General features: G+C 41.6%; 1 protein-coding gene across 2 annotated transcripts; it reads right to left on the minus strand.

Annotated features, from left to right (window-relative positions):
* Positions 1-6,221: 6,221 nt before the first annotated feature.
* SRP9 (signal recognition particle 9) lies at positions 6,222-12,193 on the minus strand. Of its 2 annotated transcripts, none has more exons than XM_040552351.1 (3): positions 11,117-12,193; positions 8,950-9,018; positions 6,222-6,977 (listed from the first exon to the last, which is right to left on the minus strand). In XM_040552351.1, exons 1-3 carry the CDS (start codon positions 11,279-11,281, stop codon positions 6,858-6,860), a joined length of 354 nt encoding a protein of 117 aa, XP_040408285.1. In that variant the 5' UTR covers positions 11,282-12,193; the 3' UTR covers positions 6,222-6,857. The 2 variants fall into 2 exon arrangements, with proteins under 2 accessions (XP_040408285.1, XP_040408286.1); XM_040552352.1 differs by having other exon boundaries at positions 8,950-9,015; positions 11,114-11,286.
* Positions 12,194-12,395: the final 202 nt, after the last annotated feature.

Below are 12,395 nucleotides of genomic sequence, written 5' to 3' on the forward strand. Positions count from 1 at the left end.
AAAAGAATGAGGAAGTAAAACACATTTCTCTGATTATGAAATGAAAATGGCCCATTCTCACCATCACTGAAATCATATCCCGTAGGTGTTGCAGTGTTTGCAAGTGTTTCTATGAGTGGCCATCTGAATATGTTCTGGAGGCACCTTAAGAATTTACCGGTTTGGAGCTATTGCACGTTGGACAGTTGCTATTGCGGTCATACATGCCTTTCAACATGCTGATCCCTCTTAACACCGCCCACCATTACAAGAATTACAACAGTTTTATAAAACTGTGAAATACTCCTAATTGTGTGTTCAGTTCTGGTTACTCCGTTTGAGAGGCCACCAGGGAGCTGTAGCCTTTAGAGAGAAAATCATCTACAATCTTTGGTTCTACACTGTTGAGTACTATCCATATGAACAATACTGAAATAAATTCAGTCACAGCCAGTTTTTTAGGTAAAGACTGCACGGCATGTACATCATAGAGCATTTAATGGGACAGACATAAGGTTTTTACAAACAAATTAAGGAAATTACAAAATGCAAGTTATTTAGGCTCTCTAAGCCAACCTAACTGGTGGCTTTTCACTCCCATTGTTCTCAGCCCTTCTGGGAGCTCCCATATCCTGTCTTTTACCACCTCAAGCACTCATCTAACCTTCTGTGAAACCATCTCAGCACACAAATCAGGGACAATACCAAACCAGCAAGTCTCCAGAACATTAAGTTTTCTGAAGCATTGGTAAACTGAAATGGTTCAGTTGAGGCTGTGAGGCACACTAGAGCCAGTGCGATGGAGTGCCAGGAATCAGCAGCCAGCTGTTATTATGACCTAGCCAGGTACAGAATCCCAGTCTTTGCACATTTATTAGATGAACATGGAATATTGCTGCAGTGGTTAGGAAGCTATTTGAAAAGTAGCTGTTTGCTCTCATAGAATCACAGAATCACACAGAATCACAGAATCATCTAGGTTGGAAGAGACCTCCAAGATCACCTCGTCCAACCTCTGACCTAACACTAGCAAGTCCTCCACTAAACCATATCACTAAGTTCAACATCTAAATGTCTCTTAAAGACCTCCAGGGATGGTGACTCAACCACTTCCCTGGGCAGCCCATTCCAAAGCCTAACAACCCTTTCGGTAAAGAAGTTCTTCCTAATATCCAACCTAAACCTCCCCTGGCGCAACTTTAGCCCATTCCCCCTCGTCCTGTCACCAGGCACGTGGGAGAATAGACCAACCCCCACCTCGCTACAGCCTCCTTTAAGGTACCTGTAGAGAGCGATGAGGTCTCCCCTGAGCCTCCTCTTCTCCAGGCTAAACAACCCCAGCTCCCTCAGCCGCTCCTCGTAAGACTTGTTCTCCAGACCCCTCACCAGCTTCGTTGCCCTTCTCTGGACTCTCTCGTTGAAACACGTTGAAAACATGGGTGGTTATTAGCATATTTAAATACAGTCATGTGTTAAGTGGTCCTGCTATATGACCAACACACAGGTTTTTCCATGGGTATAAGCCCTGGTGAATCTTTCTTATTTCTTTGGCTACTGTCCTCAACTACCAGGCAGCAGTGCCATAGAAAATTTGTTACAAAACAGAACAAACTTCCAACAGTCAGACACTAACTGAAAGGTCAGCTTCCCCCTTGACTCCAAATTTAAAAGGTATCTTTTATGGCAATTTAAAGACATTGACTTTCACATTCACCAGTCTGAAGCATTAGTTCATCTGCTGACTCCCTAAAGGAACAGATGTCCTTGGGAGTTAACAGCTTTAAGACACGCGTTCATTTGTCAATGAGTGTTCATTTGTCAGTGCCCTGAGACAAGCCTTTAATCTATTAGCCACACAATGATAACTATATTATAGACGGATATACATATATGCATCAGCAACCTGCTTAAAATATATCTATAGTCCTTTTATGAAGATATCACTTGTAGACAAAAAATGAACCCAATGCGCTAATCCAACTTCAAAGGAAACAAAACAAATAAAAAACCTCTCCCTGACCTCTCAGTATGATTAATGTTTTAAGTTCTAACAAAACGACTAAAAGGGGACAGACAAATGGGAGCACACAATCAACATTTGCTACAAAAACAAAGCAAAATATCCGTAACAGTGGTCTGGATTTAAATAGAAAACAGTTTCATAAAAGCCATCATTACAGTAGTAGAGAAACAATGTACTCTTTGTTTTATAGTATCAAAATGTCCAAAAACTAGGAACTGTCTTCATGGGGGGTACTAATGGGCTGAGCATAAGGCTTTTGCTAGGACCCTGGCCATTTTTTCAAATATGAGCACTCAGACATGCCACCAATTACCAAAGATGTCTTTAAGAATGACCAAAAATAATTATATTCTCAATTACAATTACGGGACTCCAAGAACACCTGTAACTAACTTAGGCACATCATAAGAAATAAACACATATATTCACCAGAAACAAAGACCATGTTCAACATAGTGCCTGCACCAGCCTGAAGGCAACTAACTCTGCTGTCATGTTGCGACCGTGTTTTTATTGGGTCAGTCCTCAAGACTTTAGTTTTACATGGTCCAATTTAAGCCCACATTCTCCTGACAGCTTTTAGTGTTACAACAGCCCAAGCACACTTGCAGGGGCTAATGAAAAACTATGCTTTGTATTCTGCTGAGTAACTATTCTGCTCCTAAAATACCACAGCATCATTCTCATCTCAGGAACACCTCTACAGACTAAAAAGCCCCTGTCTGCCTTCCATGCATGGTAATTCAAATGAGATAATTCAGCCCCATACAAGCTAGGGAGCTTTATCTGGAAGTCAGTCTGAAGAGTCTACTAACTGTAAAAGTAGCAGCAGATGAAAGGTATGTTTTTACGTCATCTCCAGCAACAAAGACGATTCAACTCTTGCCTGTATTTAAATACCCGTCTTTGAGCTTTCAAGGCCTGTGTAAAAGATAAACATCTATATAAACAAACAGTTGCATTACCTTGAGTCATGCAGCATCTACCTTTAAAGCGGTATCAAGTTTTCAGAATAGACACCTCCATGTCTTGGGAATCAAATCACTATTAACTTAAGCAAAATGAAGATGTGGTTCTTCACAGACCAGACATTTCTTAAAAGAAAGAAAGAAAGAAAGAAAGAAAGAAAGAAAGAAAGAAAGAAAGAAAGAAAGGAAGAAAGGAAGAAAGGAAGAAAGGAAGAAAGAAAGAAAACAAAGTCGTTAGTGGTACCATTCTTAAAGGATCTTTACAAGAAGGCTCCTTAGATATGCTTGACCAAAACAACTTTGTTTCAGTCATTTGAAGGTACCTTAGCACAGTGCATTCTACAAAGAATAATACTGTCTTCAACCATGATCCCACTCCCTAAGGTCCCCCACTAATGCTCAGAGTCTCTTGAAGAAGTAGGACTGTTGCAGAATCTGGTCTCTAGATGAGAATAACGTACATAGAAAATAAAAGCCACATGTCAGCTATTTGCTATATATTCTTTGTTCTACTTTAGATATCAAGCATCATTCAAAAGATGGCTACTTCTGTGTTATATCTTTCCCTAAGAAAGGAAAAGAAAGGAAAAAAGCACAGGTACATTGGAGGACAATACTGTGATATCATCCTCACTTAATAGGAGTGAAGTGAGATTTGTATAGCAAGAGGGCTAACATGCTTTCCAGATGATGTATTCCCTTATAAAATCAGCCTCTTGTAATAAGTAATCATCAAAGTCTTTCTGAGCATGTCAGGCAGAAACCAAGGTTCCTTCACATTTATTACAGCAAAACAGTAATACAGTAATATATACAGTAATATTCAATAATATTACCCACTTTTTTACACTGCAGGAAGGAACTTGGAGGTAAAATATAGTTATTTTGACAAGTTATAGCATTCTTAGAAGCACTTGTTTGACTTCAATTCCATTTCCCATTTTCACAGGCTCAAGCACAAAAGCACCTAATTTTCCAGAACAAATCTGAAGCTCTTCAAAGTGTTAGCTCAGGACTTTGGTGAAAAGCAAAGCATAAGCATCTCTAAACCCAAACTTTTGTGACCAATTCTCACTTCCACAGATAATTTAAGGATCTTCCTGTAATCCAGAATATGCCTGTAGAACAGACTATATATTCAGAAGCTCAGAATTAAAACCCCTAAAGGAAAAGACCCATATTGTTTACTAAACTGTGCTCGCAGAATGAAACAGTTGCTGAAGATGACTAAGGTGCAGCAACAAAACAAGAGAGGAAGAGAAACCATCTTTTTTTTTAATCATTCCACTTCTGCTGCAAAGGTCACATATTACTGCACAAGTTACCTATCCGCTCCTGTAATTGGTGTAAACTGCCAGCTGGGAAACAGAAACATTTGGTGATAATGCTGGGCTGCCAAATTCTGTGCTTCAAATGCAGATAGAACCAATCACTCTTTGGTGCAGCAGCAGACATATTAAGCTGATTTTTCATCACATATCAATGGACACCTTCAAGTAGTTGGCAATATGATGGGCTAACCCACTGACAAAGTTTTATTAGGATACAGTGACTACAGTACAATGCACACATGCATACCATACTCTCAGCAAGAGTAAAAGCAAGAAAAAGAAGCTTTGAGTTCACAACATTTCTACTATCCTACAAACAGTACTGAAGTAGTTAAAAACTCCAGGATAAAGTCAAGAAACATGTCCTTCTTTTTCTAAAGGACCTACAAAAAGCTTTTTTGTTTTTAAGCAATAGCTTTATCAATATTCTTGTTCATTATAATTGCATGTTACCATCTGCATTTTTCTGCACGTATTTGGAAAACAGTCCGAGTAACCCATACCCTTAAGAAAATAGTATTAATATTTCTGTATAGTTTTACAGAAATAATTTCTAAGTTTAGAAAACTAGAAATCCATTTCCTTGCCTCTTTTCCTTAAAAACTGCTCCTGTAATCCCCCCTCAACTAGTCAGCAGTGGTCCCCTCTAAAACCTGTTTAAGCCTTTCAGCCCCTTGGTGCATCAAGTCTGCCTGCAGTTCTCTTTCTCTCTACTTTTATCCTTCATGCACAAGCAAATACCACTCAAGCCTTTCTGTACCTTAGCTTACAGCAGACATCTAAGTGACAAACCAATTTATAAGAGGCGGCCAAAAATTACACTGATATAGCTGCAGCCGTTATACCTGTCAACAGCTTAAAGCTTAATGTGTGACTTCTGTATAGCAACCATACATGCTGTAGAACAGTGCTTTAGGTTATTAGGTTAAAATCGTTTAAATACTTAATATTTAATTGCATGTATTAAGACAATAATTTGGAACACCAATTAAAATCCTCATCATCACAGTTTAATTATGAACAAAGCTTAGCATTCTCTCCGGATTTTATCTGTATTTCAAAAAACAATCCAAAAGAAAAAACATTACACGGCAGTCACACCTATGTACTAGAATTTGGAGTAGCCACCAGCAATCCAGCACTCAATTTTCCAACAGTATGCAACATTGTATGATCAGCTGAATGGGTGGTATTCTCATGCAATATCCAAGCCTCAGTTTTGGTTTGAGTCCTTGGAAAATATGGGAATTCCACTGCTTCTGAGTAGCTCAATTATTTTTACGTAAGTGAGAACAGGTAGTTATTTAAGAGGGCTGTTTTATTATATTTAAATGCCAGCACAGACAAGCGTTTGTACAGCTCTGTTTTGCTTTCATGGCTTAATAGCATAATTACATTAAAAAAACATCTGGTTTCAGGTATTCAAAGCCTAGTCAAAGCAAGTATCAATTTCAGCTACTGGGTTGTCAAGCAAAAAGCCTTTGCAAAAGACAGCTAAAGTTTCCATCACCCTACCAGAGGCAACAATAGGAAAAAGTCTAAGCCACATGAGCATTCATCTATTTTTGTCAGCAGTAGTTAAGTATTTATTAAGCTGGTTTTCATCCATTTTTTCAGTTGGCTGACATCCATCTGCCACATATAACATTTGAAAATGCAGTTAGCAAGCTGCTAAAATGACGACCCTGGAGAGTGTTTGGTTGCATTTTTCTATTAACATAATAGGCAACAGTTTCTAGAATACGTCTTGCTGATATTCTTTGCCTGAGGCAAGGATGGAAAAGGTTCCCCCTGCTAGTATAAAATAGTTCAAGTATTGGAAAAAAAGCTTCTGATATTTAATATCAGTATTTGCATAACAAGAAAAACTATCTGCTTGAGTATTGCTAGGTAACTGCAAAAATCTAAGTGTTACTTTAAGGTTTTAAATAGAGAAGTTTAATTATTTAGCCAATAACAGTTCTACAGACTGCACCACTGATAATGTTACACAACATATGACCAAGATCAATACAAAGATCTAAAATCCTGCTAGTGACAGCGTTAGTATACATTGGCAATTTTAACATTTCAATTCAGAAAACACCCATTCTTCTACCCTCCCCCCCCCCAAATATATCATTTACGTAAATATTTATTAGATCCAGTCATCATGCTACAGTATTCGGTTAATAAACCTCACTGTAAGAATACATCAGCATAACATTTGAACACAATGAAATCTATATGAAATTTTATCACAACTTTCCAGAAATACACATGTGGGCCATCAAAATCAGGCAGAAGTACTATACATTTGTAAAGATTTGTCTTCTTAACATACTTAGTGTGTAAGAATAGTTTCTTGTTCAATTCCCAAAAATAAATATAAGCTTTCGATTGAAAGCATTTATTTTCATAGTTTTCCAAAGTGGAGTCTGGGGAAGAAAATACTTCAGACTTGTCAGCTTGTCCACTTCAGTACATAGAAGCATCTCCTGTCCCACTATTCATTCAATTCAGAGATATTTTCTTCCAGTGAAATATGACTGGAGCATTCATTTTCTTTTCAGCAATTCAGTCTGTTTCCATGGCAGCACTGCGGGATTCCTTAGACACCATGAGTCGCATTAGCTGGCTATGGAATTTCTCGATCTTCTTTACGTCTTGTGCTTGGTCTGTTCTATATAGCAGACACTGGAAGAGAAAGTTGCTTAATATCAGATTTCACTTGCACTACTTTTATCCTGTACATAGTTGCAACAAATTTGTGCCTGAATACACAAAAGAAGGTAAGTACTTAAATGCTGATTTGTGGCATTTGGTTACCACAAGGCAGCACCAATACATGCCTACCCTCTTTTAAGTTTTAAACACAGATGTATACGTATCAAGTTTTCTCAGAGGCTCTTGCTTTCCATTTCAAAAGTAGTGAAGCTCATCATTTTGAGAGTGTCTTCTCTCTCAAAAAAGGTGCTAAAACTTGCACTTTAAAACTGTCTTTAAGGACACCCTTGTTTAGGCTTAAAATCTACTATGTTTAGATAACAAAATTACTCTCCTATTCTCTATTCTGAAAGCGAATACACACTGCCAGTGACATAAAAACAGTTCAGTATTTCCTACTGAAGAGGATCCCCTACCCCAAGCAAAATCTGTTTGAGACAGCTTTAAACAGTGAAAATATCTGATTAAGATAAAGAGGAATTATTTCACGTGACAAGCCTGTAAATGCAAAAGGAACAAGAGTAATATCAGTGACTGATCATAAAAAGGCTGCTTAGGGTTTTTTTGCATGATAACAACTTCTTATGCTTGTACATGATAAGCATGGCTGTTCAGGCCTATTTAATAATAATAATAAAAAAAAACAACGGTCCATCCTTCAGTGCTCTCAACACAGCAACTTTTGCCAGCAATAAGCTATTTTAATTCAGAGACAAAGAATAGAAAAAAAAGTTTGATTTTTCCTTAGTTCTGCAGTTAGCAGCAAAGAAACCCTCTCTCCTCTCCCTTTACAGAAAGGGAAGGAACAATTCAAACAGCGTAACAGCCTCTCACAACAGGCAGCACATAAGAAGGTCTATAACTGAAAACAGTTGGAAGTTCACAAATCACCTGACTCCAATTTTCCACCATGGAAGGTATCAACTGACCTGCCCTTCACTGGCTTGTTATCAGTGCCCCATTTTCATCACCTCACCCACTGTAAGCCCTATTATCTCTTCTGTAAGTGTCATTACTGAAGTTTTGCATCTTTCCCGGACGTTTGAAATACCAATGCTAGACTACTTTTTCCCAGCAAGGAGAAATCTAATTTTTCCAAATCTGAACCCAAGAGAAGGGCATACTACTTACTGATGGTTACTCAGACTGCAGAACAACTTGGCTTTAACATCACTAGCACCGGGAACATGCTGCTGGTGTGCACATGCAAATCCAGTTCTACCTGCTGTCTACATCTCGTATCCTAATTTCAAACATTTCTAAGTGCTATTTAGAACAAGAGCAATCAATAAATGCAGCTGCTCCATTGCCTTGTACAGCAACCACTGAAAGTGCGCTGCAAAAGTCTGCGTTACAGGTATGTAGCACAAGTTCTGCTGAATGCATAACAAGTGGTTATGGCACCATAACATTATTTCAGAAGATGGGACCTCTGAAGTGCAAGTGAATCTTGCAGTTCAGTCTGGTACCACTCCAGCGTCTCCTCATCACAAAGCAGCAGATAACCCTACAGTTTCAAGTTGTTACCACTCCGAGCAAGTTGAAAGGACTGAACTCTCACTAGTAAACAGCTGTTTGAAGATGATCCTTATGCACTTAAGTGGAAGCTACCAACGTAGTTCCATGAAGAACTTTCAAAGGGAGAGAGGGTCTAAGGTTTTTGTAATGCTTGTTTCCTTGTTTTCACAGAATCCTAACAATTACATTAAGACCTCTAAAAAACACTGAAGTGTTCAAATTTCCACTGGATTATGCAGAGTTGAACACAGGTCAGCATTTGTCACAGACAGAAACTAAGGAAGTCTGAGCAAAATTAGTTTTTTTTTTTTTTTTGAAACCCCCCAGGTGCTCAAGACAATGGTTCGTAAGCTGACTGACAGCAAAGTGCAAGTCCTTGAGAGGTACAGTATGCCTTTTAAAGGGGACTATGTTCTTTACTTACAGCTACATCATCCGTTACTTTGATACAGAGGTTCCCATCGCAGTGTCGGTATTTGAGAACAACCCGCACCTGAAATGACAAACATTTTAAAAATTAACATCTATAGCTATTAACATCTACAAATTAACATCTATTACCATCACAACATATCTGAGGGAAGACTGCCCAAATTCAGACTGCCTTTCACTGAAGTTATATACTGCTTCACCGTTTCACTACCTCTTGGTGGTCCTCAGCTCCACTGTCTGCAAACCTTAACAGCCAGTGTGGTTCAGAAGTTGCATCACCACATTTCCTTGCCTAACACACTAAATCAGTATTACAGTAATGTCAGTGAGCTTTACACAGGGCATGTTCAAAACCACTGTAAGTACAGCAATGGCAGTTGCAGAGGCCTCAATAACAGGTATTGGCATGACTCCTGCAATTTCCTTACAAGACACACACTCGCCATCTATCACACTTAGAAAAAAGAGAAAGAAAAGTTGTGTTTATAGACAAGAAACACTTAGGAAAATAGTTCTATGCGAAGACTTGAAAAGGATCGACTGAGTGGGGTAAACTCAACATTAGGTTCTGTAGAAGAAAAGAAGTAAAATATTGTGTAAATGCTGTATTTCCTGTCACTACAGTTAATTCAACAGCAACATTAAAGCCTATAGACAGGCTTGAAGCATTACAAGACTTTTACAAGTGGAAAGGGAAGATACAAGAATAACATTTTTAGAGTAATTAAAACCAAAGCACTGTAGAGGGTTCTTTGAAATTAAACTGCTTTCAAGACTCAACAAGGTTACATTTGAAGTCAGAAAGCAAGCATTCAGCTTGTCACTAAAAATAATTCCTACTGTAGTACCCTGCCCTGAGATTCAGTCTACCCATAGCCCTTCTGGACTCTCAAATTACACAAGTTCTCCAAACCACTGTGATAAAAATCAACACTCTCAGCATTTGACTGAGCATTAAATGCTTCCTACTGAATGCAGAACTGGCCAAGGAGATTTCTTATCTACTGTTTCTAGTGTCAGCTAGCATTAGTACGCTATCTAGAAGAAAACTAACTTGTGCTTTTAAGAACATTCTGATTTAAGACAACTCTAGCTATAAAGAGATCTTTGTCATACAGTGACCTGCTATATCATCAACCACCACCTTGACTACAAAATACATTTTGAGATTTCTGCTCTGAAATGGATCTCTCTACAAGTTTATCCTTCTTGTTTAAGAAACGGTCTTCTTCTGGCCACAACAGCTGCCTAACTAAGTCTCTCAACTGAGCAAGCCCAGAATCAGGACAGGGGCAGTTGCAAACAGGTGTGCATTATCTTGCTCCCACAAAAGGCAAGACCACTCACTACCAAGCTTAATCAGCCCCAAAAGAACACAGACGCATCTCCCACAGGTCTTACTCTTCCTTCAGTTCCTTGAAGAGCGTGATTGCGCATGAAAGCTTCTCAAGCTAGCTCCCCTACAAGTTAGAAGGAGAGTACCCATATTGCGGCTCCATGGCCTACGCAATCTTTTTCATAAGAGGGAAAGCAACTCCTGGCTGCGCTGACACCCTTCCCAAAGTCTTCACTTAATTAGATACTGCAGAGCATAAGAGGGTACAACACAACAGTTTACTTTATTATCAGTAGATGAGTGACAATTGCACATGAAGGGGGCATTTATGCTAATTAAAGGCAGACATGCTACTTCTGGAGGTTCTTCTGTGTCCCCTACTTTTGGTGAACGAAACTAAGTCCTTTTTGCTGATGTCTTCTCAGGCTTATGACTCCCACATTACCTTTTGCACTGTTTTTTTGGCCAAAACGTTTGCAAGGCTGAAGTTTGCTCAAACCGTATACCTAAAAAAAAGTTACCAAACCCGAGAGCAGTCATATAGCAAGAAGTTAACTCCTAGAGCAACTGTTCTTTAGGAAACAACCCCCTGAAGCAACGCTGCAGGTAATAACACAACCCGTGAGCTAATAAACGCTTTCTTTTGCTTTATTAGTGAGAAAAATTCAAAGGGACACGGTTTCACAGCCGAAGGACACCACAGCGAGAGCGTCGGAGCCACGGAGCCGTCCACGCCGCCAGCCAGGGCCTCACCCGAGACCCGCCGAGGCTCCCCCGGGGCCCTGCTCAGGCTCGAGGTGGGGCTGCGGCGGCCCTTGCTCACCTTCATGGGGTCGGCGAGGTAGAGCTTCTCGGCGGCGCGGGTGAACTCCTCCCAGGCCTGGTAGTGCGGCATGGCGCGGCACGGCTCACTGCTCCCGCTACCCCGGCCGGCGGCAAGATGGCGCCCGCGGCGGGCGTCGCGTCGGCGCAAGAGGCCGCCTCCCATTGGCCGGCGGGAAGCGGTCGCCCAATCACGAAGCGCGTGACTCAGAGATCGCGGCCCCGCCAGCGGGGAGCGCGGCCGACACAGCGACCCCAGCAGGCGGGGCGGGGCGCGGTGGGAGGGGGGGAGAGAGAGAGGCCTCCCGCGAGCCTCCCGCGGCGTTGAGGGTTCGAATCCCGCAGCAGCTCTGCCGCTGGGCACCGCACGGGCAGGCACCTCCGGGACTCGTCCGGGTCAGGCTCGGGCCGTCTCCTCGCACGCTGAGGTGTCCAGACCTCGAGGTGGTGTCTGTGTCCCGGTCACAAATAGCCGTGAAGGCGTGCCTGGGGCCGGGGACCAACCCTCACGGCGCCGGAGGGTGAGCTTGGCGCAGCCGTGAGGTTGGCTCCGCAGGAACGAAGCGGTTTGCTTGTCGAGGTTGAACCCGGTCCAAGTTCTCCCGGCTGGAAGGCCCTTTGTTCGGCGGGAGGGTGGCTCCACGCTGAACAAAAGCGTGCTGGAAAAAAAACACCGGGCGGCTCCGGGCCGCCGGGCTTTCAAAGGGCTCCGGCCGGCGGCTGTGAGGGCGGCTGGGTCCGGCCCGAGGCTGGGAACCACGGCGTTACGCGGGGGAATCCCGCTTTTCACGTATTTTGTGTGTGAATAAAGCATTTACATAAAGCTGACTAAAATCAATCTCAGAAAAGAGAGAGAGAGAAAAAAAAATCCAGGATTTCTCCTGTGGCAATTCCCAGCCCCATTTCGGCGGTCGTTCCTCGCACGGAGCTCGTAGCCAGCGCGCTGCTGGGCTGCCTGTCGCAAACCTGAAGTAACCGACGGCAACCACAAAACATTGCAGCTTGCTATTACCTGTTTCTGTTACCAGAAGCTCCAGATAATTACTCACGATTTCATGTTACTGTTACTGAACTGAGGAAACTGTGGCCAAACTGGAAAGTTTAGGGCAGATCTGCTGGTGAGGGGACAAATCGCGCAGACCATCCCAGTCTCCACTAGCAACACGGGGATATACCAGCTGTAGTTATTTCGACCACAAAAGGCACAGTAGATGCAGGGGAGAGTGAGGAAACATGGCACAGAAATAAAAGGGTGGATGGGAGGTAAGGGGAGAAAAACT

This window comes from Cygnus olor, chromosome 3, assembly GCF_009769625.2.
Source record: "Cygnus olor isolate bCygOlo1 chromosome 3, bCygOlo1.pri.v2, whole genome shotgun sequence".
Taxonomy (NCBI): domain Eukaryota; kingdom Metazoa; phylum Chordata; class Aves; order Anseriformes; family Anatidae; genus Cygnus; species Cygnus olor.